Genomic DNA, 27,481 nt, shown 5'->3' on the forward strand with positions numbered 1-27,481 from the left:
GAGGGGGAGTTTCGGCCCCCATCACAGTGTGCTTTGCTCATGGGGCCTTTGGCTTGAGTTAAGGGATAAGCTGGAAAGAACTTAGAAAGTACAGATGGAGTTGGAGTCTTCTTTCAAGTGCCCAGGTTGGGGGATGAGGAGCGACTGGTAATGGGTATGGGGTTTCTTCGGGGTGGACGGATGAAAAGATTCTAAAACTGCTTGTGGTACTGTTTGCATAACTGTGAACGTACTAAAAACCACTGAATTGTACCCTTACAGGGGTGAACGGTATAGTATGTGAGTTCTGTCTCAATCAAACTGTTACATACGTGAACAATGTGGCAGGAGGTACCTTTCCTGCTGATTGGGATGATTTCGTGGGTGTATCCATACATCAAAATGTTTAAAATGGCATGGTCCATTCATCTTTGACAAAGCAGGAAAGAATATGCAGTGGGAAAAAGTCTCTTCAATAAATGGTGTTGGGAAAATGACAGCGACATGCAGAAGAATGAAACTGGGCCACTTCCTTATGCCACACACATAAACTCAAAATAGATTAAATACCTAAATATGAGGCCTGAAACCATAAAAATCCTATAAGAGAGCACAGGCAGTCATCTCTCTGACGTTGGCTGTAGCAAATTATTCTAGATAGCTCCCCTCTGGAGAGGGAAACAAAAGCAAAAATTAACTATTGGGATGACATCAAAACAGAAACCCTCTTCATAGCAAAGGAAAGAATCAACAAAGCTAAAAGATGGGAACGGGAGATGTTTGCATATGACATATGCAATAAAGGGTTAGTATCCAAAATACATAAAGAACTGATATGACTCAACCCAAGAAACAAATAACCCGATTAAAAATGGGCAGAAGACGGATCCCTGGATGGCTCAGCTGTTTAGCGCCGCCTTCAGTCCAGGGCGTGATCCTGGAGTCCTGGGATCGAGTCCCACATGGGGGACTCACGCATGCAGTCCCACATGCATGGAGCCTGCTTCTCCCTCTGCCTGTGTCTCTGCTTCTCTCTTTCTGTGTGTCTCTCATGAATAAATAAATAAAATCTTCAAAAAAATTTTTTTAAATGGGCAGAAGACACGTATCAACATTTCTCCAAAGAAGACATGCAAGTGGCCAACAGACACATGAAAAGATACTTGACATCACTCATCCTTAGGGAAATGCAAATCAAAACCACAGTGAGCCATCGCCTCACACCTGTCAGAATGGCTGGAATCAAAAAGACAAAAATAATGAGTATTGGTGAGGATGTGGAGAAACAGGAACTTTGACACACTGTTGGTGGGAATGTAAATCGGTTCAACCACTGTAGAAAACAGTATGAAGTTTCCTCAGAAAGTTAAAAATACAACTACCCTATAACCCAGTAATTGCATTACTGGGTATTTACCCCAAAAATACAAAAACACTAACTCAAAGGGATACATGCACCCCAATGTTTATAGCAAAATTATTTATAATAGCCAAATTATGGAAGCAGCCCAAGTGTCTATCGATAGATGAATGGTGTAAATACACAATGAAATATAACTCAGCCATAAAAAAGAATGAAATCTTGCTGTTTGTAACAGCATAGATGGAGCTAGAGAGTATAATTCTAAGCAAAATAAGCCAGTCAGAGAAAGACAAATACCATACAAATGAGCAAAGGAAAAAAGAGTGGGTTGGACCTGGCTGGCTCAGTCAGTAGAGCATGCAACTCGATCTGGGGGTTGTGAGTTTGAGCCCTACATTGTGGGTAGAGTATACTTATAAAATAAAATAAAATAAATAAAATAAAATAGGCAAACCAAGAAACCGACTCTTAACTATAAAGAACAAGCTGATGATTATCAGAGGGGAGATGGGTAGGGGAGGGGTGAAATAGGTGACGGTGATTAAGGAGGGCACTTAAAAGGTGGGGAAAAAAAGAAAAAACTTGTGAAACTGTACATTTTGAGTATCTGCATTTTAGGGGCACCTGGGTGGCTTAGTTGGTTAAGCATCTGACTCTTGGTTTTGGTTCAAGTCATGATCTTGGAGTCGCGGAATTGAGTTCTGCTTCAAGCTCTGTGCTCAGCAGGGAGTCTGCTTGAGATTCTCTCTCCCTCTGTCCCTCCCCCATCCCAATCTTTCTCTCAAATAAATAAATGAATCTTTTAAATAATAAAAGTAAATGTGTGGCTTATTATACATCTATTGTACCTCAATAGAGCTGTTTCTAAAAAGTGCCTACAGTGAGCATCTAGAAAGACGCACCTCTCACATCATGATACATCCTCCCAATCTCTTCTCTATGAACACACATAGTTTATTTTACAAAATGGGATAATCCTTTTTTCCACAGGGTGACAGATCTTGAGCAACTTTCCAGGGGTGCCTGGGTGGCTCAGTCAGTTAAGTGTCTGCCTTGGGCTCAGATCATGGTCCTGAGGTCCTGGGATCAAGTCCCGTGTTGGGCTTCATGCTCAGCAGGGAGTCTGCTTCTCCCTCTCGCCCTGCTCGTGCTGTCTCTCAAATAAATCAGATCTTTTTTTAAAAAAATGAGCGACTTTCCAAGTCACTACATAGCAGTGCTTAATGACCACATAGAATTTTATATTTAGTAATGCAGTTAATATATTCCAAACAGGATATCTGAAATGAGACCACTGAGCATTCGGGGTGCACGGCCGCCCAATCCACCAGGAGTGGGACAGACTTCTGTGCCCGTCCCTCCCCAGCCTGGCCTCCTCTGCAAGGAGCCTTCAGGGGGCCAGGCTTCTGCCTGGCAGGGAGCCCGTGGGAAGCAGCCCCTGGCCAGCCGCTCATTCCTGGCATTCCTGCCTCCTCTCATTGGCCAGGGTTGGCACCCGGTGCTGGTAGGTCTCAGCAGTGGGCTCGTACTCCTGCTGTCTCCAACCCCCACCCTGCACCCCTGCCCCTGGGGCAGCATGGGTCTCACACAGGCCCAAAGAAACCCCCCCAAGTTCCAGCCCAATGCTGGCCAGGCCCTGTTAGTGGTCATCAAACTTCTTGATCGGGATCCCTGGGTGGCGCAGCGGTTTAGCGCCTGCCTTTGGCCCAGGGCGCGATCCTGGAGACCCGGGATCTAATCCCACGTCGGGCTCCCGGTGCATGGAGCCTGCTTCTCCCTCTGCCTGTGTCTCTGCCTCTCTCTCTCTCTCTCTCTCTCTCTGTGACTATCATAAATAAATAAAGATTAAAAAAAAAACTTGATCATGTGTCCCCCTAGAATAATTCTACACACTCAGCTGTTTGGTTTTTGTTTTGTTTTTAAGTAAGCTGAATGCTCAACACGGGCCTCGAACTCATGACCCTGAGATCAAGAGTCTCACGCCCCACTGACTGAGCCAGCCAGGTGCTACCTCGCCAGAGCAACTTTAACACTCACCTACCTCTCGCCTTTTTTAAAAAAGATTTTATTTTATTATTTTAAAAGATTTCATTTATTTATTTGAGAGAGAGCATGAGCATGAGGTGTGGGGAACAGGGAGGGAGAAGCAGCTTCTGCACTGAGCAGGAGGCATAATTCAGGGTTTGAACCCAGGACCTGGGATCATGACCTGAGCCGAAGGCAGACACTTAACAGACTGAGCCACCCAGAAGCCCCTAAAAGATTTTAAGTCATCTCTGCACACAGCGTGGGGCTCAGACTCACAACCCCTAGATCAAGAGTCGTGTTCTCCTCTGAGTCAGCCAGACCCCCCCCTACCTTTTGCATTTTTAAAACGGATCTCTAAAATAGTAACACAAGATTAGAAGATACAACGTGTATGATTTGGGGACATATTATTTACAGGCCTTAAGGAGATTTAGGGATGAGGATTGAAGCTGTCCAATGTGTAGAAAATGCCTACCGTGTGACCCAAGTAGCTAAGCCAGTCCTTGTTGGCAAACTGGTCAACCTAGAATTCATTTCCACCAGGAAAAGAAAAAAAGGTTTTGTGTTTTAAATTTAAATAAGATTGTCAGCCTGGGGACCACGCTTTCATTTTGAATTATGATTCAGGCTAAGTGGACAGAGAGGTAGTTGGGAGGTAAGTAGGACAGATGGACGGGGACGGACAGACAGATGGACACACAGAGAGTCCTGCTTTGCGTATCGGCGGAACTCCTCTTTGGTCACCTTCTGCTTCGCCGTCAGCCTCTCCCTCAGCGCTGTCTGTTCCCAGCACGTCCCTTTGGTGGCCTGAAAGTCTCTGCACCGCGCAGAATGGGTCCCGAGACAGGACAGGTGTGTCTGCCTGGGCAGTGCAAGGGCGCTCGGTCCCGGGGGCGGGAAAGGGGGTGGCAGAGGGCGTCTCGGGCAGGCCCCGGGCAGGGGCGGAGCGACTTAGTGCAAGCGGCCACCAGCGCGCCGCCGCCCAGCTTGCTGAGCAGAACGGAGGGGACCCGAGTGGGTGCCGGGTCAGGGCTCGTGCTCACAGCCCAGCAGCTTGGGCTCCCGGGTATCATCTCACTTCTCGTGTTAAGATCTCACTTCTTGGGGGCATCTGAGTGGCTCAGTTGGTTGAACACCAGACTCTTGGTTTCGGCTCAGGTCATGACCTTGGGCTTGTGGGATTAAGCCCCACATTGGGCTCCGCACGCTCAGCACAGAGTCTGCTTGTCTCTCTCCCTCTGTTCCTCCTCCTGCTGTCTTTCGAATTAAAAAAAAAAAAAAAAAAAAAAGAAGAAGACTCATTTCTTTCCCTGAGAAGTGGGGAGGTAGAGAGCAAGGGAGACCAAACCTAGTGTCCCTAGTCCGTGACAAGGCCCTAACAGGGGCTCAGAGATGTGACACAGAGCACCGGTGTCCACCCTACGGTGGGACAGAAGGCAGAGTTATCTTTTAAAGTTGTGAAGTTGAAGTGAGCTCACACGCAGCATGAAATCTCCATGTGCTTTGTCCTCAGAGCTAGCGTCTGCCCGAGGCAGAGCTCACCCCAGGGGCGGGGGGGCTGCGTGCCTGCTGCTGCCACTCCCCCCATTCCCTGCCCTGGCTGGGCTGCTTGGGGGGCCGCCTGGGTGCTCACAGGGCAGCGGGGACGCGTCTGTCTGCAAGCTGCCCTGGCTGGGGCGGCAGAGATGGGATGAGAGCACGTGGGGCCTTGTCACCCACTGGCTGGGGCTGGGTCGGGGGCTGGGACCCCGGGGGGATGGCAGCCAGCAGCACGGAGCCCAGCACTTGGCACGAAGTTGGTGCTCCGTAAGTTAGATGAAGAACGGTCCAGTCCTACCCAATTAGACCCGGCGGACCTGTTACTGAGTGTCGCCCTGCAGGGCCCTGCCACCCCGGGAGCGCTCGCAGACAATTAGCCCGTGTAATTAACCCCACGAGGGGGTGACCAGCCGTCACTACAGATTCGAGATCTGAACGGTTCTGGGGTTGGCCCATGACACGCTGCTGGCATGTCATGGGACCGGCATGGGGGTGAGGCTAGGTCAGCCGCTTCTGCCTTTCAGGCTGCAAACCCCCAGCTGCCAGGTCCAGGGCGACCCAGCAGGAGGGGACACAGGTGGAGCGAGCCCCTGTCTGGGTCTGCACGACACTCTCCCACATCCTGGGAAGCCCTCGGTCCAGGGCAAACCAGGACGGCTGGTCACCCAGCACCCGGGCCCCCGACTCCCGGGCTCTCTTCCCCAAATCCCCAGGGCTCCTGGTGGGAACTTGCGTCCGGCTCCTCCCTCGGCGCAGAGGTGCTCCATCCCCGCCCGCGGAGCTCACCGCTGATGTCTCCGCTCAGCGGGCCAGGCACACAGCGGAAAAAATAATGTCCTAGAGAGGACAGAGCTGCCTGGCGGGTCCCAGGGGACAAGTGGCCCCTGACGGCCGCGTCCTCTGAGGCTGACTGCTCTGGACGGAGGGCCCCCGGCTCGTGCATCCTCCTCACTCACAGATCTCCCCGTTCGGTAAGAAACACACGTGTTCCCACTGAAGCACCTGGACGGTGCTTCCAGGTAGGTGGCCCAGTAGGCAAGCATCCCTCCTTGCCCAAGGCCAGGCTAACCTGGACCTGCTGGCCTCTGAAATCCGAGTGTCATCTGGTAAAGACCCTGCCCTTTGGCCTTAAGCTTATGTCTTTTCCATTAAAACTATACTCTGACCTCCGAAACCACTTGGGGTAAAACATGGCTCAAAGCATGGACTTCAAAAGGAACAAAAGGACATGTGTGCAGACGTTGTTGGTGAGGTCGCTGGGGACAGCCGACAGGCCTCAGTCCGGTGGTTCTGTGTGAGGCAGCGGCTGGGCCAGGGTGGGGTCTCTGCACGAGGAAAGCTCACCGTGTCCCACCAAGGGGAACCACACCGCGATGGCGTTTGCCCGGCGTCTCGTGAGGACCAGGGCTGCCTTCGCGCATCTGACACTCATGTGTCCTCAACGTGTTCAGTTCTCCTAGGGACCCACTGCAGTGGCCACTTGTGACGTCCCCGTACACACACAGGGCAGTCGAATCCCCCGAAGGGTCTGGCATCAGATGGAGGTGTAGCTAGAGGGGTGAGGAGGGAACTAGCAGTGAACTGGCGTGTCCTCGGGAAGTCGCAGCTTGGGGGCACACCTGGCAGCCAGGTGAGAGTGGATAAAGCAGGATAGTAGGCCTGAGGGGGTGCAGAACGATGCCATCTGCTAGTTCTGTCCTGGCCACCCGAAGGAAGGGCTTGTGACCCTAGCGTCCCCATTGTCTGGGTCTGAGAGATGGGATCCTGGCCCCTGGGGACATGCATCAGAAATGTGTCCACGGCATTCAGGGCTCGACCAGGCTCAGGCAGTGCTTCTGTGACCCAGGGCCCTCGGCCGGCCTCCTGTCACGGGGGAGAAGGTCAGGAGTGAAAGCCAGGAGCAGCTCTCTGCAGCCGTCCGGGGGCTCTGCGGGGCCTCAGCTGGGGGAGACTCTGCGTGAGCGTGGCTCTCGGAGGCCTGGGCCATGAAGCATGGCTGGTGCCCCCCAGGTGTGCCCCCCAGACTGGGGGATAGGACATCAACCCCACTTCCAGTGAGGCTGGGCCACGAGCTTCCCCGGGGGAGCCCCCCACCCCTACCCTGCCCGGCTGGGTACCCAGAACTGACCTGGAGGCTGGGTGTGCCCCTGCCCCTCCCCAGATCAGGACCCGGGGAGGCACAAGGTGGCTCAGCTGGGGGTCCTGGGCTGGGGTCCTGGCCTGAGGGTGCAGCCACAGGAGAGCCCCCGGGGGTGGAGCACAGTGGCACCCTGTCTGGCCGGGACCCAGGGCCTCTCCGCTCACCTTAGGTCAGGGCTTGTAACCTCTTCAGCGCTCTGGCCGCTCTGGTCGGCTGGTGAAGCCTGTGGACCCCTCAGGGGAATGGCTGTATTTTGATTGATTTCCCAATTCCCCTTGTTTTAAATGCCTAAGATAGGACCTGCAGGCCAGCAGAGGAAACCCACCGCGTTAGTGTGCAGGGGCTGCCCTGACAAAGTACCACCGACTGGCTGGAAGCCAGAAACTTGCAGCAAGTCCAGAATCAAGATGCCACAGGACCCTGCTCTCTTCACACCAGGGAAGGGCCTGTCCTGGGCCCATCTCCTGACTCCAAGTGCCTTGGCCTGAGCAGCAAGGCTCCACTCTTCACCTGCGTCCCTGTGTTGTGTGTGTGTGTCCACGTTTCCCCTTTAAGGACACTAACCCCTCAGGTGGGGTTAGGGGCCCACCGTACCCTGCTATGACTCATCTTACCTAATTACATCTGCAAAGGGCCAATTTCCAACAAAGGGCCACACACATTCTGAGGCCCTGGGGGTTGGTCAGGACTTCAACAGAGGAGCTGGGGACACAGTTCAGCCCGTATCACCCGTCAAATATTTCAGAAAGCACATTTATAGGATGTATGATAACATCCATGCTTCTGTAGTAACACATCTGTAATGTGACCTGGTGGCCAGTCCAAGGATTACTGTAATTTGGACACAGTAAGGAGTTTGTGATATTTCAAGATATTGACTGTAATGTCATGAAAACATCCAGCGACAAAGTCATGGAGGCTGATGATACCAGGGGGGCACCAGTTGAATAAAATGTCAGAGGTTCTTGAAAATAAAGGTGTTCTTTCCCACTCAAGGGCACAGACCCGAGTTCAACCCTGAATCCTGCCCAAGCCCAAAGCCCAAGGTGGCAACACAGCAGTTGAGAATCCAGGGCAGCCGTGTGTCCCTGCTGGAAACTGACCCCAACCACACCTGCCTCGGGGACAGGACCCAACGCTGGCAGGTGTTCTGGCCCCGCTGCTGGAGGGGCAGGGAAGCGGGGGATGCAGGGCCTGGCCACCCCCGAGACCACCTGGTCGTTGCAAAAGGTTTCCCCCTCCTGCAGGGTTGAGGTGGGCGGAGCCTCTGGGGCTGCCCCGTGCAGTTCCTTTCTTGCACCTGCTGATGACCCAGGACAACCAGAGGCTCTTTCTGAGCCTCCTCATTAAAGACAAATAATTGCTGCTTACAAGGCTGCTTCTCCACCCACCAGGACTTACAGCCTTGAGAGGCGGGCAGGGCTGGTGGGCACAGGCCTTGGGGTGGATGGCCTGGGCGGGCCCCTCAGCGGCTCCCCCACGGCGGAAGGGCCTTTGGACGCAGGCAGACGCGGCTGACGAGCCGTGAGGAGGGACCCTCGGGCCCCTTCCTGGCCTTGGGAGATGCTGGCTCCCAGGAAGGCTCACGGGGTGCGGAAGCTCCAAGTGGCCTGACCGCTGGCCTCAGGGGCTATAACCCACGAGGACCCTGCGGGCCCCCTTGGGACAAGGTCCCCAGGGGTTTCTTACCCCAGCACTGCTGAGGCTCGCTGCCCAAAGCCCCCTCCCAGATGCGGCCTGGGTCCTGCGGGCGTGGGCCAAGGGACGCAGAAGGGGCGTGCTGGCCAGTGCCTGGGTGCACACCCCACCTCCCCCGCTGCAATGACAGCAGCCATTCCCACCGCGGCAAGGCTCTCCGGGTGCCCCGCAGCGTTCAGTGCTCCCCGACCTGACCTCATCTCCTCGTGAACCTGCCGCCACTGAACCAGACGCACACGCAGGAGCGCGCACACCTGCGCCCAGCACGTCTGGCCTCTGCGGCCTCTGCCCTCCTGCTACCAGGGAGCCCCCGGGGCTGGAGCCGGTTTGCTCACCAGCAGGGCGGACAAGAGCGCCCACCTCCTGGGTCTCCGTGCAGATTCCTGGGGGCAGTCTCCGAAGCGCGGCCGGGGCCTCCCAGAGGCTGGTCCGCACAGCGCCGGAGACTGCGCTGCCACCGGGCCAGCCCCCGGGGGTGGGGGGGGCAGGCCCGTGCGGTCTCCCCTGAAGCCCAGGTCAGGGGGCAGGTGGGGAGGCTGCTCCTCGTCCTTCACCCCCGCCCTGTAGAGGTCAGCCGGAGGTGCAGCGGCAGGTCCAGCCCCGGGGCAGTGCTGGGCTCGGCCGCAGACAGGCTTGCAGCGCACGCCCTCGGGCCTTCCCCACGGCTGGAAGGCAGACAGGACGGGGGCCGGGGCCACGCTGCGCTGGAGGCCCTGCTGGAGGCCCTGCACCGACGCCGCCGGAGCAACGAGACGGGGCGGGGCAAGTGTGCGGAGCTACTGGGCCTCGGCTCGCTCGGCTCACCCCCAGCTGCGCCCAGGGGCGCCCAGGTCTACCTCCGCCGGCGCCTCACAGGAGCCCGCCCCACTTCTGACGGCCACTGCGCAGTTCTCAGGCCTGCCTGCCATCCCACCACCAGGGCAGGGGTGGGGACCCTAGGGGCTGGGCCGGGGCTTGTGGAGGGACCCGGGAGGGCGTCTCAGCTTGGAGGTTCCGAGTGCATCACACTTCATCACTTTCAAGAGCAAGTCACTCCGAGGATGCTCGTTTGACGTGATGACAAAGGCGCTATCCCACCCTACTTCGGCACCGGAATCTCCTTCGCACTATCCCAGGCCGGTCTGGGCTCCGAGGGCCTGCACACCGCAGAGCTTCAGGGCACACGGGCGCCAGGAGTCACGCCGAGGTCAGACCCCGGGACGCCGCCCGAGCCCACATTCCTGCAAGTTCATGTTAGCTGTGAAGGGGCGGGAGGGGACAGTAGGGGACGGAACGTTGAGAGGCCAGAGGCCGCAGAGTGCTAATGCTGGCCCCTGGGGGGCCCTCCGTTCATGCAGATGAGCCTCAGCCCGGGCTCCCCTACAGATGAGCCCATTCGAGAGCTCCCCTGGCAGGGGCTGTTCAGGAAAGCAACCTGAATTCTACATGAGGGTCAACTTAAGGTTTCACCCCTGGAGTCTGAGGAAAGGAAGTCATCTCATTTGGGTGCCGGGGGTCTGTGGGGAGGAGGCCCCTCACAGGAGGGGCGGATGCCAGGGGGCGGGCTTCGGGCCCTGGCTGGCGGGGCGAAATCCAAGTCGGCCTGTGACTTATGTCCCAAGACCGGTCTCAGCACCCAAGGGAAGCAATAGCTTTCTCAGCTCTTTTATTAAATTAGAAACAGGAGGGAACACAACTCGGGGGAAGCACCACTGCAAGGCCTGTTGTGCTATGTGACAAGTGTGCTTAACTCACCTCGGCCATCCAGAAGCCCCGGGGCCTCCAGGCGAGCAGCTTCCTTCACTGCCCACAGCCCCGGCCACCCTGGCCTCACCATCTCCCAAACCAGAGCCCCAGGGTTTGGGGGGCTGAGACTGTGCTCTCGGAGGCCAGGAGGCCAGCCTCTGTTACGGAGGGGTCTGCGGCCTCCAAGGGACCTGGAAATGCACAATCTGCTTCCAGCTTTTTCCCAAGTGGCAGCCAATGTCCTGGGGCTGGTGCTCATGGAGGGGGAACCCAGCACCAAGGGCCCTCCCCAAGAGTTGCCCACAGGACCAGTGGCAGCAGGAAGGTCCTGTGAGGGGGCAGGGCGAAATTATGGGCAGCAACTCGTTTGTGATGCAGCCCCACCGACAGTGCAGCCCGCTCTGGTGCCCAATCCTGAACCAGCCAAGCAGCACCGAGCAAATGGCAGGCAGCTGGTAGGTGGCCAGAGAAGCCACAGGCTTGGCCCAGGCCCTTTCCCCCTCCAGTGGCACCCGGGGGTGGCAAGGGCTGGGCTGCAAACCCTAATACTAGGTGTGAGATGACCTGTCCAGAACCGCAGATATTGGGGACAGACTGAGGAGGGACCCAATGACTCGGGAGGTGGAGAAATGAGCCAAGAATTGGCAGTTCTCCTGGGGACCATTCTTATTTTTGGAGCTCAGTGAGCAAACACAGGCCAGCTGGAAGGCCCAGACTCAGAGGACAGCTGGTGCTGGTTGGGAGCCCGGTCACGGGCCTGGCTGCTGTTCTCTACGCCGAGGCGGCTGGTCTTGGTAGGATCCAGAGTGGATGCCCTGGTGTAACTCAACCCTGAGGTCGCCAGCTCATCTCTGCTCCTAGTCTTGGGGAGCAAGGCCATATCCTGAGGGTAGTATGGCCCTGTCAGGAGATGGGGTCATTGCCACGTCTTGGGGTGGGCTGAGAGGCGGGCTCTGAGGACATGGGGGGCCCTGAGTCCTGCTGAGACAGGGCACGAGTGTCCATCTGCCCCTGGGCACAGCTGGTCTGATGGAGAGGTGGCGAGAGCAAGGCCCGACTCTGGGGAGGGGCCCACATGTTTCCTCTTTCACGCTGAGGCTCTTGGTGTCGTTTGCTAATGAAGTCTTGTGGGTGCCACTGAGGTCACCTGACGGCTTTCCACCCCTGATACAAGTGTCCTCGATTTTCTCCTGGGCAACTCGTGTGCTGTCCTGGTGGACCCCGTTTCCCTGAGGCCCGAGACACCCTCTGTTGGGTGACATTATGATCACCAGGGGGAGGCAGTGAGGCCAAGGCTGTGCTGTTGGTGCCACGAGACCCCAAGGCAGCCCAGGACCGCCACCCTAACCTACCCAGGGCTCCTCCCTGCCCGGCCTCCCAGCCCTTGAACAGGACTTGCTTGATCAGGCCACCTCAACACTCTGCAGCTGTGTCTTCTCCCCGGCCAAGCGAGTCCTGTGTCATCCGCGCCCCTCTGGAAGGTCCTCTCCCCTCCAAGCCACTGCAAAGCAGGCACACAGGGCACTCGAGACAGCTTTTCCTCTCTTGTCTGAAGCTCAGAACAGCGCCCCCGAGACTGCTGCTCCCAGAGCCGGGGGTGGGAGGGCGCAGCTCCGGGGCCAGGCTGAGCTTCCTGCGGCGGCAGATGGGGTCAGGGCCACTCTGGGACAGTAGGGCTGCAGCCACGGGTGGGGAGAGACACGCAGAGTCTGCAGAGGAGAGGGAGGGAGAGCATGAGTCATGTCCACACGGCTCTGTCCTAACCTGGAACAGTGATAACCAAGGGGCCACATGTAAGGGGCTGGAACTCAGGCCCCGAGAGCAGAAGGCCTGGGCAGGAGGATGCAGCTCTGTCATGACCAGCACTGCAGCCGGGGCAGTTCAGCCATTTCCCTGGGCCCTGGTCGCCTCACCTAGAACGGGGCAATGGCCACCTGTCCATTTGGCTACTCTGGCTCCGCAACCTGAGCACCTGCAACCCAGCAGGCACCATGCCTGGCTCTAGGAAGACAGGAGGGCGGGCGGACACCGCTACGGTCCCCGGGACCAACCCCCAGGGGAGACATGTATCAATAATGTACCAATAAATGCACCAATAAATGCATACAGTACTCACACAGTGACAGAAGGGCTGGATGGCAAAAACAAAAAAAGGAGAGAGACCAGGCTTTTATTTTGGTGGAGGCTATGGGAAGGTGGTAGTATTTAACCTGAGGCCTGAACAGGGCACAGGAGTTTGCCAGAGAAGGCAACAGCAGCCCAGGCAAGAGGAAGGGCACGGGCAGAGGCCCGGAGGTGGGATGTGAGCACGTCTAAAAATGTAAGCTGAGGCCAGTGAGGTCGAAGCGGCGGGGGGGGGGGGGGGGGGGGGGGCTGGGCAGAGAGCAGGGGCGCATCAGCAAGGCGGTCAGAAGACTGCTCGTCTGTGTCCTCCATAGGTATTTATGGGCCCTGACCCAGGCGATGGGGGCCAACGGTGGTGCACAAGGGAGCACAGGCCCCCGGGGTCACCAAACTCACACTGCAGCCGGGCTTCTCGTTCAACACAGCATCTGCCCTCTCTGAGCCTCATGTTTTCTGGTGGAAGAGGAGGCGATGGATCTCTGCCTCCCAGAGAGGAGAGAACCGGGTGGTCTGATGCTCAGGAGAGGTTTTGCATAGAATGTGCTTGGAGCAATTGAGGTAACCCAACTGGGCCAGCGTGGTCAACGTGAAAGGCCGACCCACTGCACAGCTCAGCACAGCCCTGCCTGACTCCACGTGGAGATGAGGCTGTGGGCGTGTGTCAGGGTGTGACACCCTCGGCTGGAGCCCCGGGGACAAAGGAAGGGGCATCGGAAGGGCTTAGCTGGGCAGGGAAGAGGAAGCGCTCAGCACAGCGCGGCAGGGGCTGTCCTCTCAGGCTCCGCAGGCAGCTGAACCCCAGTGGGGCAGCATTTTAAGAAGAGGTTCTCTGGAGTCCCATGGGAAGGGCGCCGGGAGCTCACCTAGAAGATTTCCAGGCACCTGCTGATCCGCGCACCAGTTCAGGCCAGAAGGCACACTTATGAGGCCAGGGCTCAGAGGTGGCCCTGACTGAGGAGGCACATTTGTGCCAGGGGACATGGGCAATGTCCCTCCAGCATGCTGAGCTGCCCGAAGGAGTCTCACGGGGGCTCCGGAAAGGCAGAGAAGCCAGCCTTGGCACGGGCAGGTGGAGCTCTCCAGGAAACCTGCACACCGGCCAAGAGGCAGAGGCAAGGCCATCTCTGCCGGACATCAATGAATGATGACACCATTTTTGGTTTTACAGCTTTGGTCAGATTTACCCTGCACACTTGTGTCTGCTATCCGACACCTACACACATAGCTCTACGTTTAGAGCTACTTGTAAGTCTGCGTGCATTTAAGTAACATTTAAAAATTCAAGCCAGCAATGGAATCTGTAGGACTTTTTTCCTTCTGAGTAGGGCATGGCCCTGGCTCCCTCACTGCCAAGGCTTCTGGAAGATTGGCCTGAACACTGCGGGAAGTGCCCAGGGGGCCAGCAACCCTCTGATGCTGGGGTGGGTGAAGGCCCCTCCCAAGTGAGAACCTGGGTCATGAAGCCCCTAACATCCCAAGATGCTCTAGAGTGGCAAATCCAAACCTCCGGGGCCTGTCCCTGCTCCATACCTTCCCGCCACACTCGGCAGATGAGGGGTTCCCCCTGAGGCAAGGCCCACTGCTGCCCCCCAACCAAACTTCAAGGCCACCCATGCCAGGGGTGAGGGGCTGTGGGACCCTGACACAGGGAGTGGTCCCCTTGGGCCATCCCGAGTTGCTAAAGAGGAGACAGCACCTAAAGGCACGCCTAGGGTAGAGGAATTGGGGAACACACTGCCCAGCTCCTGAACTCCCTCTGGCTCAGCCCACAGCTGTCCCAATCTGGGCCACCCCAATTTTGGGCAGGTGCTTCTCTGAGGCCTGGTCTCCTCGTCTGTGAGATGGGACACTCCACCTTGCAGGTGTGGAGTCAGTGGTCACCCCGCACTGCCCATGCAGCTGGCCTGGCAACCCCTCCTACTGCTCTGACAATCCTGGGAGTTGTTGGTGAGGTGTCTGCTCCGCTAGACTGCAACAAGGGAGGGTGGCTAGCATCCTGATCCCAGGCCTGGCATGGGGCCAACCCCGGGGAAACCTGCTGAGTGCAAGACTGTGGGTGCAGGGACAGACGGATGGACCCGGGGTGTTTCAGAAGGCCCGAACTCCTGCCCGGGCACCTTTCTCACGACACCAGGCCCATCCAAGTGGATCTGTGCTCTGGTATTTCCTCTCAGTGGCAATTTCTTTTAAGGCAGGATAGAATGTGCTGAGTCGCCCCTCCTGTGGCAGTGACCGAGCCCCTTGCAGGGCCCCATCGGGGAATAATGGGCTCAGTCTTTCCCAGAGCTGGGATTGGAGGCCCCTCCACCCCCACACCCCAAGTGGCTGGGTCCCAACAATGACTGTGGGGAGATGAGCTCCTGGTGGCCTGGACACTTGCCCGGCACGCTGGTGGGGGTCAGGGGAAGAGAGATGAGGGGGCTATGTCTTTAAAGGGTTTGGTGGGGGCAGGGAGACCCAGTGGGAGAGAAAAAGAGAAAAGAACATTCATGGCTAGTCTATACTTGGCGGGTAACCCAGGGTAACCCAGACCCTGCTCCAGGGGCCTCCCAGCTGCCACTGGCTGCTGTCGCCCAGATACATGGTTCTGGCGGTGACACTGGGGCTCAAGAGGCTGGTCCTGGAGCTCCGGCTGGCATTAAGCTTCCCACACAGCAATTCAGCCCTACACAGCTGGGTGGCCACCGGTGCTGGTCCCATGCTTGGTGCCAGGGTGCAGACGTGAGGATCCCCTGGCTCTCCAGACGCCCGCAAGCCTGGGGCATGTCTGGGGCTCAAATCCCACTCCAACCCTTACTAGCTATTCACCTGATGCCAACAACCTATCCTCTGTCTTAACTGCCACCTTTGCAGCTATGACTTCTATGACAATGCGTTCTGAAAAGTAAAGGAAATCATGACTAGAGCGCTCACTGTAGACGCAGGCACCCACCAGAACTCAAGGCCGGTAGCCCAACCGGCAATGAAGTCCTGGGGGAGACCAAGGGGACATCATCTGGGGTGATCCTGAGGAGCTGCAGAGTGCAGGCAACCTCTGGTTGGTGGCTCTGTAAGTCAGAGTCTCACAGGATGGACAAGGGGTCAGGGGACAGCAGGACCCTCCAGGCACAGAGGAGGAAGGCCCCCAAACTGGGTCTTACCCTGCTCCCTGCAGGAGGGTCTGGGACGGCAGGCACAGGGAAGTGAATCTGGGGATACAGGTCCCGTCCTCTGGCCCCAGCACTGGGCCGGGGACTCCCGGAGGGTAGCCAGCCTCAGTGGGAAGTGTCATGGTCAACTGGGGTGCCCATGGCAGGTGGAAGGGGAGGCACCAGGCACGCTATGCCTCTGCTCTTCCTGACCTTTCCTTGCAGAAGGAACTCGGCCTGGGCTCCTCCTGCACCTCGTTCAGGCACCACAGCTCAGCACCCCCCACTGCTGTCGCAGTCCCCCTCCCACTCCCTCCATCTGCCACCCCTGACTCAGGGCCCCCCTCCAGCCTGGTCCTGCAGCACTGTACCTTCCTGCCACTCCACCCCACTTCCTGGGGAGCCAAGGGAGGGTCAGGAACATCCAGGGGCATCAGCCTCCTGCCCCAGTGCTGTGTCACAGGCCCCTTCCCAGAAAGCCAAGGTACGCCCCAGCCTTTGAAGAGATCTAGAGAACTCCAAGTCATCCCAGCATCCCAGGCAGGCAAAGCTGGAGGGAAGCAGGGCTGTGCAGAGCATGGGAACAACCCCTGGTCAATCTGTGGGATGGAGCCACGGGAGCGGCAGTTTCTCAGGGCTGAGAGGGGGGCTGCTTGGATGCGGGGGGTTCACGAGAAGGAAAGGGCTGCAGGATGCCCGGGTGGCTTAGTGGTTGAGTGTCTGCCTTTGGCTCAGGTTGTGATCCCGGGGTCCTGGGATCAGGTCCTGGGACCACGACTTACAGACAAGTCCTATATCGGGCTTCCCACAGGGAGCCTGCTTCTCCCTCTGCCTGTGTCTCTGCCTCGCTTATGAATAAATAAAATCTTAAAAAAAAAAAAAAAGAAGAAGAAGAAGAAGAAGGAAAGGCCTGGGATACAGGGCAAGAGCTGAAGGACCCTCTGCCTCTGTTGCAGATGGTGCTGGTGGAAGAGCTTGGGAAACCTGCGGCCGGGAGATGCTCACACACTCCTGTGCTGGCCTGGCCCTGGGAGGGCAGGACCCAGGCATGCTTGCCAGTGGGATGCAGGACAGGCTCTGTCATGTGCAATTAGCCTCTTTGCACCTGCTTCCTCCTCCCAGAAGTGGGGCTGACAACATCACCCCCATGGTGGACTGGGCCGAGCTAAAGGGATAAGGCCTTGGCAGTACTCAGATGGGCACACGTCATGTCTGACTATGGGCAATAGACACTTTGAGAAGGAGGAGCTGGCCCAGGGACATGGAGAGGCTCCCACCACCTAAGGCATCCAAAGCCATCATAGTCACCATACTTTGGCGTCACCACCTGGTATAGCAGCGACTCTGGGGGCACCTGGGTGGTTCAGTTGGTCTGGTGTCTGCCTTCGGCTTAGGTCACAATCTCCGCGTCCTGGGATCGAGCCCCGCTTTGGGCTCCTTGGTCACCAGTGTATCTGCTTCTGCTTCTCGCTCTCTCTCTGCCCCTCCACCTCACTCATTCTCTCTCAAATAAATAAATAAAATCTTAAAAAAAAAAAAAAATCCAACTCTGAACCTACCCCTCCCTTGACCTATATAAGTACTGGGAGTAATACAGTTGTTGCTTCTGTATTCAAGATGGCAAGGCTCAGCTTAGGTGATGTGGTTCCACATAATGAGGGTCAAGCAGCCAGTGAGAGCCAGAACCAAGGAGAGATGTGAGCTTCGCTCCCCCCACTCCTCCCCGTGCCTGGAATGGGGAAAATCCCTAGAAAGGTACAGGGCTTATGAGGCCTGCTGGCTTGCCCCCGCCCCCTCCCACATGGGGTCAAACTACTGTCCAGGGTCATGGGGAAGGGTGAGCACCAGTAGGAGGAGCCCTCGGGCCCCACAGAGGACCACCCCAGAGCGAGGGAACAGGGAAGCCACATGGACGTGCCATTCTCCTTATAGCTTCTAGCCCAGGGGACCAACCACTTGGGCTACTTAGATTTTTCTCCCAAAGGAGAGAGCAGATTAAAACAAAACAGGGCAACCTCAGAAGGGGACAAAGCCCCCTCCTGTCTAGATGGGCTTTCAGGAGCCCGAACACTCCAGATGTAGGAGGGAAGGTGGCTCGGGCCAGCCTCGTGGGCTGGTACGTTCCAGTCAGGACCTCGAAGGCCCGGCCGACCTGGATCTCCGGGCTAGAGCAGGTGCTCTGTGTGGAGGGGCAGTCCCAGCTCAGTCTGACCTCTCTGCTGTGAAGAGCCCACTGCACGCGCGCCAGCAGCCACCGCGGCAGGGAGGCAATCAGGTATTTGGTCCAGGCTGGTGCCTGGGGGGTTTCTGTGCCTGGCCTGAGGGCCAGTTTCTCAGAGCTGTGGCTGCTGACCTGCCCTCCCGGGTGGGAAGGCTATCCTGCATGGCCTCTTCTTGGGCTGGAGGCAGAGCCTGGGATCCGTCACCCCATGCCCCATGCCCCCAGTTTCTCAGAGCCTCTGGGACCTATGTCTCCCTGCCTCCCACTCACCCTGGGGTCCCCAGAACTCAGTCCTAAGGGCAGAAGACCTGCTGCCCTTGCCCCAGGTATGAGGGGCCCAGGAGAAGAAGAAGTTAGGACATCCTGGCTTCCCTAGGGCCTGACCCAATGTGGTGGCACAAGAACACAAACCCTTCCCTGGTGCCTACAAATCTACCATCCCTTTCCAGCCCCTACTCCTAAGCTCCCTGCCAGGCTGGCTCAGTACTGGAGTTGGTCCTGCCCCAGAGGGGCTGCAAGAGAGGCCCCACCCCACCCCTCAGAAGAGGCCTGTCCAGGTAAGCTGGTCCTTCCCTTCACCTGACTCTGCACCTGCCCTCAGGCCTTGGGCAAGTCCCTTCTGTGTCTCCCCATCCCTCCATTACCCCCAAAGAGCACCTGACTGTGTCCCTCAGCTCCCTGTCATCCACTTTTGGGTAAGGACCTCACATAACTGCAGGAGCAGTAACTTGGGCAGTACTCTGCAGCAGGCCCTGCCTGGCCAGGGTTCCCTACTGTGACACTCGCTCTAAGGGAGACCCACTGACATCTATACAGGACAGAAGCAGCACCCCATTTCCTCCACGGGGTGCCCGGCCCCACAGCTCTAGCATGCCCCTTGCCCCTTAAGTGTGCCCGTCCATCATCCTTATTTCTCAGGGACCCTGGGGTGCTGCTTGCATGCTGGATGCACACTGGGACTCACCTGGAACTGTGGAAGCCCTGGCTCACCTGGTCTGGGGTGTGGCATGTGCTTTAGCATTTGTATTGTAAAGAAATCTGGCCTTTGCCCTTGACCTTGGGACATGATCAGTTGTACCCAATAGACTGTCCTTGTTCAGGGCAGGGGTGAGGGTGGGCACATCCATGTGACTTAGGGTAGGGGCTTTGGGTCATGTGGTACCAGGGGACCCAGAGTTGGAGAGTAACCCCAATGGGCAATCAAGCTCCGATAAAAACTCTGGATACCAGAGCTTGTGTAGCATCCCCGGAGGGCAATATCCCGTGTGTACGGCCACTCACTGAGGTAGGTGCAGTAACGCTGTCCTGAACACACGGAGGCCTCTGCCCCACTCGTCCCTGTCCGTGGCTGATCTTAACCTATATCCCTTCCCTGTAGCAGACCAGGACTGTGAACATAACAGCCTGCAGTGTATTCTGAGTCTTTCCAGTGAATGCTCGAATCTGAGAGTGATTTTGGGAAGCCCTAAGCTGCTGCTGTCAGACGTGAGGATGCTCTTGTGTAGAGACGGCCCTTAGACTCGGCCGACTAGCCTAAACGCCACGCAGTAATTGTCAAAAGATCCCTGGTGATTGTGAGGTGCAGCCACGCCTGGGAAGCACTGCACTGACCTGAGGTGGTGGTCCCTATCTGGCAGAAGGCTTACATGCTTTGCTCAAGGTTAACTGCAAGTAAGGAGCAGAGCTACGCTTTAGCTCCAGACCTGGAAGAGGCTCCCAGAGCCCCTGGCCACTTGCTGCCCCAACCAGCCTTCCCTGGAGGACATGGCGACCCTGACCCAGGGTGGGAGCAGGCCCCGGGGTGTTGGGGACTCACCTGGCTGGGCTCTGCAGGTGCTCCTCACGAGGGCAGGTGTTTCCAGGTGCTGACAAAGGCAGTGGGGATGAGCGAGTAGGGCACGGTGGTGATGCAGTTCCACGTGTCCGAAGTGGGGTCATAGCAGTCCAGGGTCTTACACCTCTGGGTCCCAAAGTAGCCCCCCACCACGTAGAGCTTGTTGCCCGAGGCCAGGGCGTGGCAGGACATGCGTTTGGCGGTCATGTCCCCGATCCGCGTCCACTGGTTGGTCTCACAGTCAAAGCGGTAGGCTGAGGCAGCTGTGAACTCCGTGTCCCCTCCCATGATGAAGATCTGGCTGCCCAGCACGGCGGCTGCCGTGTACCGCCAAGGCTGGGGGCACTCGGCCTTGATGGTCCACCGGTTCTCCGAGGGGTCGTAGCATTGGACTTTGGACACCATGTCTCGGTGGATGCTGGTCCCTCCAAAAACAAAGAGCTTCAGCTTGGCACTCACCACTGCGGCATTGCTGACGCCATCCCTCAATGGGGCCACCATTGTCCACTTGTTAGCCGCGGGGTCGTACTTTTCCACCTGCTTCAGGGAGACCGAAGGGGAGGCCGGGAAGACGCCTGCCAGGGACGTGTGTCCTCCGACCACGTAGAGGCAGTTCTCCAGCTCAGCCGAGCCGTGACCAAAGCGGGCGATCAGCATGGGTGCCGCCTTGGACCACTCCTCGTGGACGGTGTCATATACCCACACGTCCTTAGAGACCCCGTTCTCGGAGCCCCGGCCCCCAGTCACATAGACCTTGCAGCCGATCGCTGAGGCGCTAAACTCTTTGCGGGGGCTGGGCAGGTCCGCCTTTGGGATGATCTCCTTGGCCTTGTGGTCCACCTGGTAGATCTTGTCGCACATGAAGGTCTGGCCCCCCAGGATCAGCAGCGTGTGGCCTGCCTTGCGTGGCCGGGCACAGGGGCTGGTGACCACCCCATCGTTCTGCAGGATCTTGGTCTTGCATCGGAGCGCCTCGTCTATGATAAGCCTGGTGCGCTCATCAGCCATGAGCAGGGCCTCGCCGGAGACGGCCTCCTTCAGGCAGTCAGAGGGCAGCAGGGCCAGCCGCACGCTGCGGAGGAGCTCGGGCAGGTGGGCCTTTCTCTGCTCTAGGTCGTGCTTCACCCATTGCAGGATGGCCTCAAAGACCACGCGCTCGTCCTCTGTCTCCAGCTCGTCACTGGAGATGAGGTCCAGCAGGGTGTCCTTGGACAGGCTGTTGAAGTCCTCGCTCTGCCGCACTGTCTCGAAGTGCACCAGGCACATGCGCCAGGAGAACTCGTACAGCCGGCGGCACTGGTGCGCGTCCGACAGCAGCATCATGCCCAGGCAGTTGGAGGGGAAGAGGTTCTTCTCCAGGAACTCGGCAGCGGCGTCCCGCACATCGTGGAACTGCAGCATGTCGCCCGCCTCCAGGAGCGACTCTGCGTTCTCCTCGTTGATGACGATGCGGGATGAGTAGGCGAAGTCCAGCAGCAGCTCCAGCACCTCGGGGTGCAGGTTGTCCTGGAAGTTGACCGTGTCATCTCGGCTCTCCCGCAGCCCGTGGCTGAACATGGCCTCGAAGTAGCGGCTGGACGCGGCCAGCACGGCGCGGTGGCAGGGGAAGGCGCGGTCCCCCGCCCAGAGCGTGACGTCGGTGAACATGCGGTGCTTGCGCAGCGTGTTCAGGTGGGCCAGCACGCAGTCGGGGTGGGAGGCTTTGTGGAAGAGGGTGATGTTCATGGACCCCGTGCTGCTCCGCGACTTCCGGGTCTCGTGGACGCTGACCGACATGCTGAGCCGACCTGCCGGGCGACAAGGCCACAGGTGAGAGGGGCCGCCCCGCTGCAGCTCACCCTCCAGCCCCTCCTCTCTCGGCTCTGCGGCTCCCCTCAGCCGGGACGGTGCGGGTGGGAGGGGTTGGCTTTGACCCTGCCCTTCGGAAACTGATTTTGTTGATTTCGGACCAGCTTTGGAACCAAACATCTTTGGCCTGGAAATGAGCCACCTCTGGGTGAGTTTGAGCTGCGGTTGCCTCCCATGGTCAAGGGAGGATGTATATGGTGGCCTCAGGCCATTAAGTGGATGTCAGGTCAGAGCAGGGCTAAATAGCATGTGCCCTGGGACACATCCCACTCTCAGGCTGTCCTCTGGGGACACGGCTCTCGTGGCCTGATTCTCCAGCTGGGGAAGCCAAGGCTCAGAGAAGCCAAGTGGCCGTCCCAAGCGCCAGAGCCAGGACTCCCACATGGGCTATCCAGTTCCAAGCCCAAGCTCTCCTCTCTGTGGGCCCAAGGAGATGGACTCTTTCAGGGTTTTCTGTGGCAGGCTGGAAACAATGAGCCCAAGAGCCGCAGACCGCAGGCAGAGCAGAGCCTTAGGTCCTCCCTTCCCCTGCTCACAGTGGGACCTGTCTTGAGCTGGGCTCCAAGCAGCACTGGCCAAAATCCCTCCTCTCCCTCCCCCTTGGGAAATTCCTAAGAGCCTCCGCTAAAGCCCAAGGGCTCAGTGTAGACCTGTTTTCCAAATCCAGGGTCTTTCAAGGCCTCCTGACCCAGTGGGGATGAGCACGGGTTGGAGGCAAAGATGGCTGATCAGTGGCTCACCTGCAAGGCACCTGCTCAATTCTGTTTGATCCCAAACAAGAAAGCCACAAGAAAGGCCCAAGAGACAGTAAGACATGCCAACCAGTAACGTGGACCAGATTTGCCTTTGGCTGAAGCCTCTGGAAAGCCCACAACCAAAGGAGCTTCTTTAGTTCCTACAGGTGACTCTAGGATCCTAGGCCTAGGCGACAGTGGTCACCTCACCTGCCTCCCTCCTTTGTCCTTCTTTGCCAGGCCAGGACTCGGGGCTCAAAGGGCTGCTCTGTGTAGGCAGACACAGTCCTGTCACACAGTTGAATCTGGGGGATTCCAAGGCACTTTAATTCAAGTCCAAGTGATGGTACAACCCTGATGCACTGCAGTGCTGTGGAAGCCTGGCTCAGAATATGGGCAGGCAAAATTGTATGTCTTGAGCAAAAGTGGTCCCAAAGCACCCTCAAAAGCCTGTGCTCCCTTCTTCCTGCTGGTAATGAGCCCCTCCCCAAAAGAAACCCCAAATCCCTTCTTTTTCCTTTTAAATTTTCAAAAGTCTATGATTACCCCACCCCCACTCCAAGTCAATTTTCTGCTTAAGTAATAATCTGGTAAAGGAAGGAAGCGATTTCATGCTTCAGTGAAATTGTAAATTAGCATCCAAGTACATTGCTGTCTCTCTCACTCACTCCTCCCCTGGCAAAGAACCAGAGAAACCACAAACTGACATGATCTGAGCTGCCCGGGCAAGGCCCCTGCTCCCAGGCCTGGGCAGGAAAGGCGCAGGGGCTGGGGCTGGCCCTGCTGCTCTGGGCCCCCCAACTCCAGGCTGCTGGCCTACCAGGGATGCTGCTATATACACCTGCCCCTGCAGGCCACAAGGTCAAGGTTATGAGGTTAGAGTCCACAGGGGTGGGAGCAGTGCCTGGCAAGAGCGTAAGAGAGCTGGGTCCAGGTCCAGGCTGGACAGGTGGTCCCCATTCAACCACTGCCCTGGGGCACCTCTCCCTTGAACCCCTGTTTTCTCTTCCGTGAAACAAAGTCCCTGTCCTGCTGGGACCTCAGAGTCACTTGGTTGTTGGCAGTTATTTACAGAACCTGCCCTCTGAGCCTGGCCCTGGGACCAGGTAGCCCAGAGACTGAGAAGCTGCAGTGGCGTAGCCCACAGAAGCTTTACCAGCAGCTCTGTACTCTGAATTCCAGACACCACAACACGTTTTTCCTAATCTTGCTCACAGACCCTTTCCCAAATGTGGCCATTAATCGAGTGACTCCATCCATCTTGTCCCCACTGTGCCTGGGCTGAACAGGAGCTATGGCCTCTGACCTGTGCACCACACTGAGGGCATGGCTCCAAGGACTCCAATCCAGAGAGCCAGGTGGAGACTCTATGGAAGGAGTTAAGGGCAGGACAAAGCAGGACTCAAAGAATGAGAAAGTGTCAAAAAGCAGGGCAAATGCCAGCAGAGCAGCCACGTCTGCCCTGAGAATGAGGTTAAGGGATGCGCTCTCCAAAGCCAATGCTGAGTGAGCAGCCCAGGCTCCAGAGCTGACTGACCTCTTGCTCAGCACCAAGATGCCTGACCGCTGATCCAAATTCCCTGCACAGGAGAAGAGCCAGAGATGGGCACACACCCCAAGAGGTTCCCACCCCCAGAGAGCTGCCTGTCCGGGCACCTCCGTGCCCAGAGCAGAGGCACCTGCCTGGCTGTTTCCCCAGACTGTCCCACCTCTTTCTGGGCAGTGCCTGGCTCTGAACCAATCTCCTGGGGACAGCAGCCATCACTCCTGCACCGGCTTGCCCCGGACCCTGAGGCGAGGTGATCGTGTCCCAGAAACATCATGACTCCAGGAAGTGCAGGTCTCATCACCCCAGTTTACAGATGAGGACGCGGAGGCCCAGACACAGGAAGGGAATCACAAGAGATGTGAATCTCTGGCCAGGCCCGTAGGTTCCCAGGGCTGCGTTTCAGCTCTGGCCTGGCCAGCATGGGAGGACAGGTCTCAGAACCAGTGGCCTGCGTGCTACACGCCCTGTGGTGGGCTCATCTCAACCACAACACATCTGGAAGCTGGTCACCTCAACCATACGTGTCCAGGAGAATTGCTCAGCACTGCCTCCAAATCTGCTGCTCTCCAGCCCAGGAAAATGAGCAATGGCACCAACATGCTCCTTCTTATTTGGACCCAATCTCCAGGCTCTCCCCAGCACCCCTCACCAGAACGCCCTCTGCAGTCCTGTGGCTCTGCCTCTTAAATGAGTCCTGGGTCTGATCCTTCTCCCTGCCTCCGTCCCTCCCCTGGAGGACTAGAAACGCCCCACCCGGTTCTGCTTCTGCTCTCCATGATGCTCCTGATCTGTGCTACGTTTGCACACCACAGGGATCCAAAAGCATCACCTGGATCCCATCATGCCAAGTCACAATCCACCAGGGGCATCCCAGCACCCTGAGGGAAATCTCAAGTTGTCCCTGTAGCCGCTGGTTGCACATGAGTTAACCCCTCCTCACTGACTGTCCTCTGTCTTCACCTCCTGTTACTTCCCACCCTACTCACGCCTTCAGGCCACAATGGACTTCTTATTGGGCCTCAGGACCTTTTCACATGCTGCTCCTCTGGCTGGAAGGCTCCCCACATGTCACTTTTCTGCATGGCTTGCTCTGTCACCTTCTCAGAGAGTAAGTGACCTGACTGACCACCCTGTTGAGGTCACCTCCTCTCCACACCTCACCCACTTCTTCCTTCCTCACAGTACCCATTGCCACATAACATTATGCACTTGTCTCCTGTCTCCCCAACCTGCTAAAGGTGGGGACCATGTGTGGGCTAACTGATGTGACTCCAATACCCAGCAGGACTGGACACAGAGCAGCCACCTGATCTGACTGAATGAACCCACTGGTCCCTGCCTCTGCTCATGAGGAAACCTGGAAACTCACTTCCCCTGACGTCTACTGGGGTGCTCATTCAGCCCCTTTGCAGACCAAAAGAGGATGAAGGCTGGGACAGTGGAGGCTGTCGGGGGAGGGGGAGGGGGCACAACAAAGAATGTGTGTGGGGGACACGCTGCCTCCAGTCAGCACGGACACCCTGACTGCTGTCAGAACCACCCTCCTCTGGGCACTCAAGCCTGGCTGGCCGAAGTGGCACATCACTGAGCCCTGGGGCTGCCTGCATGCCAGGCCTGGCCAATCAGAGTGCCATCCTCCCAGCCACTACAAGGGGTCAAGGAGATGCTAGTCGGTGACATTTACTGGAATTGCAGAGAATGAAGCAGGTGCTGAAGGACAGGAGCAGGGCAGGGGCAGGACAGGATGGTGGCCACACTGCCCAAGACAGGAGCTGCACAGAGGATGCACAGCGGCACCCCTCGTCCCTGCCCAGCTTGAAGCCGGCCTGCCTTTCCCCTTCCTTTTTGTCTGACAGATGTTTTTGTCACTTGCCATCTAGAGTCCCAACCAGTACAAGCACTAAACATCAGTTCCCTGGATCAGTGAGCAGGGGCTGCTCTCCTTGCTAAGGGGTCTTCACTGTGTGAGTCCCTCTGCCCTTTCCACCTGCAGGAAGGCCACCTCAGAAAACAGAGAATGGGTTTCAGGAGATCCTTTTCTGTGTTTACCACCAGTTACACACACAGTCTTCTGCAGGGCAGGGGATACAGAGTGTGCAGGACACAGGGTCCTGTTCAGTGGCAGGAGGGGCGAGCGTTCAAGAGCGTGTGTTCAAGGGCCGTCTCCTTGGCTCCCTGCCTTGGGGGCCACGATAAATCAGATGCTCTCTGCTCTCATGCTTCGTGTATCATAGAACTATTTAGATTACCTCAGCATCATCCTGGGCTTTGATGGATTTAAGGCCCATGATATAACAGCCATGCTCCAGACTAGCAACGTATCATCCTGCTAAGAGGTATTGATCTGCCTCAGACAACACCTCCCTCCGTTCCCTACACTGCACTTCTCACCTGCACAGAAGCAGTGAAAAGGCACCAGATAACAACGTGCCCAGCTCACTTCTCCCCTCATCCTTGGCAAGTTAACTAAATGCACAAGGAAACAAAGCAGCTGAGGGGTAAGACCTCCAGAAGAAACTCACCACGCTCTCCAAAGATCCCGGTGCGGGAAAGCCAAAGGCCTCTGTTCCCAAAGGAAAAATGCACCACAGACAATCAGAGCTGCTGTCAGGGGGCGCCTGGGTGGCTTGGCTGATTAAGCATCTGACTTTTGGCTTTGCCTCAGGTCATGATCTCAGTCAGGGTCTGTGATCGAGCCCCCTGTCCAGTTCTGCTGGAGATTCTCTCTCCCTCTACCTCTGCTCCTCCCTGCTATGCACATGTGCACGCTCCCTCTTTCTCTCTCTAACATATAAAAAAATCTTTTTTTTTTTTAGCTTTTTGTTTATGTATTCATGAGAGACACAGAGAGAGGCAGATATAGGCGGAGAGAGAAGTAGGCTCCCTGTGGGGCGCCTGATGTGGAATTCGATCCCAGGACCCCGAAATCATGACCTGAGCCAAAGGCGAAGGCTCAACCACTAAGCCACCCAGATGCCCCTCATAAATAAATCTTAAAAAGAAAAGAAACTCTGCTGTCGGTGCCACTGTCCAGAGGCCTGGCTGCAGCACTAACCCCCTCTCCGCCTCCCTCTAGCAGCCAGGAGTCCGCCATCCTCAAAACGAGGATGTCCTCGTTACTGTTCTTCAGTAGAGGCCAGAGGGAGTGGGAAAGCCCAGGGGCTCGCTGGTGGCAGCAGGTAATGTGGCTCAGACTCACTTGTCAAACGCAAGCTTCCCAAGCAATTCCCATGTGCCGCATACCGGGTACCACATACCAGGTACCAGGTGTGGACAGACAGTTCCTAATGGGGCTGCGCTCTGCGTCAGGTGGGACTGGGGGGGAGCAGAGCAGCAGTGAGCAGCTCAGTGCAGCAGTGGGCTACAGTGGGGTCACTAAGGCCCCGGCAAAGAGGGGACACAGGAGCTGAAGCTTAATTAATGAGCCGGAGCCACAATGTGACAAGAAAAGGAAGGTTCTAGGTGGAGGAACAGCAAACACAAAGGCAGGGCAGAAATAAGGCTGGCCCACTCTGGGAAGAAAAAGGCCAGGGGCAGGGTTCCGGGGGCTGGGGGAGGACCAAAGGTACCC

The 27,481-nt window shown here is 57.2% G+C and overlaps 1 protein-coding gene across 3 annotated transcripts in view; it reads right to left on the reverse strand.

Moving 5' to 3' along the window:
• Window positions 1–10,375: 10,375 nt before the first annotated feature.
• Window positions 10,376–27,481, reverse strand: part of KLHL25 (kelch like family member 25) — a 35,763-nt gene continuing 18,657 nt past the window's right edge. The window contains exons 1-3 of one of the 3 annotated variants that reach the window (XM_038532772.1): window positions 24,937–25,251; window positions 19,762–21,566; window positions 10,376–12,181 (exon numbers count right to left, since the gene is read on the reverse strand). In XM_038532772.1, coding sequence (XP_038388700.1) covers window positions 19,786–21,555 — 1,770 coding nt within the window. In that variant the 5' untranslated portion in view covers window positions 21,556–21,566; window positions 24,937–25,251 and the 3' untranslated portion in view covers window positions 10,376–12,181; window positions 19,762–19,785. Of the gene's footprint in view, window positions 12,182–19,761; window positions 21,567–24,896; window positions 25,252–27,481 lie in introns of those variants that run through there. The other 2 variants (XM_038532770.1, XM_038532771.1) reach the window with 2 other exon arrangements.

The sequence above is a fragment of the Canis lupus genome, chromosome 3 (assembly GCF_011100685.1).
Source record: "Canis lupus familiaris isolate Mischka breed German Shepherd chromosome 3, alternate assembly UU_Cfam_GSD_1.0, whole genome shotgun sequence".
Classification (NCBI taxonomy): Eukaryota; Metazoa; Chordata; class Mammalia; order Carnivora; family Canidae; genus Canis; species Canis lupus.